This window comes from Poecilia latipinna, unplaced genomic scaffold (genome assembly GCF_001443285.1).
Source record: "Poecilia latipinna isolate Pla-1442-1.1 unplaced genomic scaffold, P_latipinna-1.0 Scaffold184, whole genome shotgun sequence".
NCBI lineage: Eukaryota > Metazoa > Chordata > Actinopteri > Cyprinodontiformes > Poeciliidae > Poecilia > Poecilia latipinna.
In genome coordinates this window covers 305,909-307,344 of record NW_015112800.1, presented here as the reverse complement: position 1 = coordinate 307,344, position 1,436 = coordinate 305,909, and the positions used below count along the sequence as shown (strand labels likewise).

Here is a 1,436-nt window from a genome sequence, read left to right as displayed (position 1 = left end):
ACCGGGGTCAGTCAAATTGAGTATAAAAAAAAATTTTTATTTTCCCCCCCCCCCCACCATACTCAATTCAATTTAGATTTTTTTTTAAGTTTTTGTTTTTTTCTAAAAAGGAGATTACAAACAGAAAATATTTTCAAAAATAGTTTTTTTTAATGTAAATCCCGCTTTCTGAGTTAGACGACTGAGAATAATAAACATGATTAATAAACAGCCCTTACCGTCCAGATTTCATGTCAGTCTCATCTTTCCGCTCCGTCTCCCGCGGTCCGTAAACGCAACACAGCACCTTGGTGTTTCCAGCCTCGATGTAAGCGGAACCTTTAGCTTGACTCACCAGGCCGCAGCGGACAAACACCGGCCGCACGTCAACTTGATCCCGCTGGCGACCGTCCGCTCTGGGTCCGTGAGAAGGAAGAACTTCGGCGGGTCGGGACCAGAACAGAAGCGGACTCTGAGACGCCTCAGGCCCGCGAACTCGCTTCGTATCGGTCGGCATGACGCGCTGAAGTGAACCGCTAGACAAAACGGTCCCCGGTGAACTACAGCTAGCGGAGAAACGTTCCGGGAGCCTATTGATCAATATTGTCTTTTTAAATGTTTATACCAGTGATGTCCAAACTTTTTGCCATTAGGGCAAAAATGTTAAGTTGAGAGAAGAGGTGGGAGACTTTTTTCATTTTTATGTTATTTTTTATTAAAACTAAAATGATTTACTTCTTTAGAGATTTGCCATTTATCTCTACCATAATGTACTAAATTGACAATATTTTAAAAAAGCAAAATAGTCTATTTTTTCAAGAAACAGTTGCTGTATTAGATGACAACTAAATACTTTCCAAAACATTTTGGGGATTTTACTGTCCTTGATTTTCTTTTTTTTTCTTTTTCCCATTTATTTTTGACAACAAAGGTTGGGCAACACTTACTGGACTTAGCATAATGTAATGAAAAGAGAAAAAATTTAATAAAATAAAAATGCTTGCTCTTATACCTAAATAAATGTTTAAGAAGATTTTCTTTGTAAAAATCTTAAATTAATTGTAAATCCACTCTGTTCTTAAATGGCCCCAAACCAAATTATTCATGGGAAACACTTTGGTCTTCCATGGTTTATGTTTATTCTGTTGTTTTTCCACTAGTATTGTTAAGATTTTATTTTCTACCAGTATGTTATATCCAAATATGGATGAAACACTGCTGAATATTAAGAATATGTTTAATTTATTTAATGTCAATTGGTTAATTGATTTATTTATTTGCATTACAAACGTATTTATATCTCAGGACTTTTTTTATCATGTTACAACCACAAACATCAATGTATTTTTAACATTTATATGATGGGACAACACATCAATTTTACTCAGTTTTAAAGCAGCTTATGAACATTTGTTTCCCAGATAAAGGATCTAAAAAATATTCTTAAAAATGCTGTG

General features: G+C 35.0%; 1 protein-coding gene across 1 annotated transcript in view; it reads right to left on the bottom strand.

Annotated features, from left to right (window-relative positions):
* Window positions 1-581, bottom strand: part of exosc6 (exosome component 6) — a 4,513-nt gene extending 3,932 nt beyond the window's left edge. Inside the window, exon 1 of the mRNA XM_015030503.1 lies at window positions 219-581. Within this exon, the coding sequence (XP_014885989.1) occupies window positions 219-496 (278 nt within the window). The 5' untranslated portion in view covers window positions 497-581. The remainder of the gene's footprint in view (window positions 1-218) is intronic.
* Between the last annotated feature and the right edge of the window lie 855 nt (window positions 582-1,436).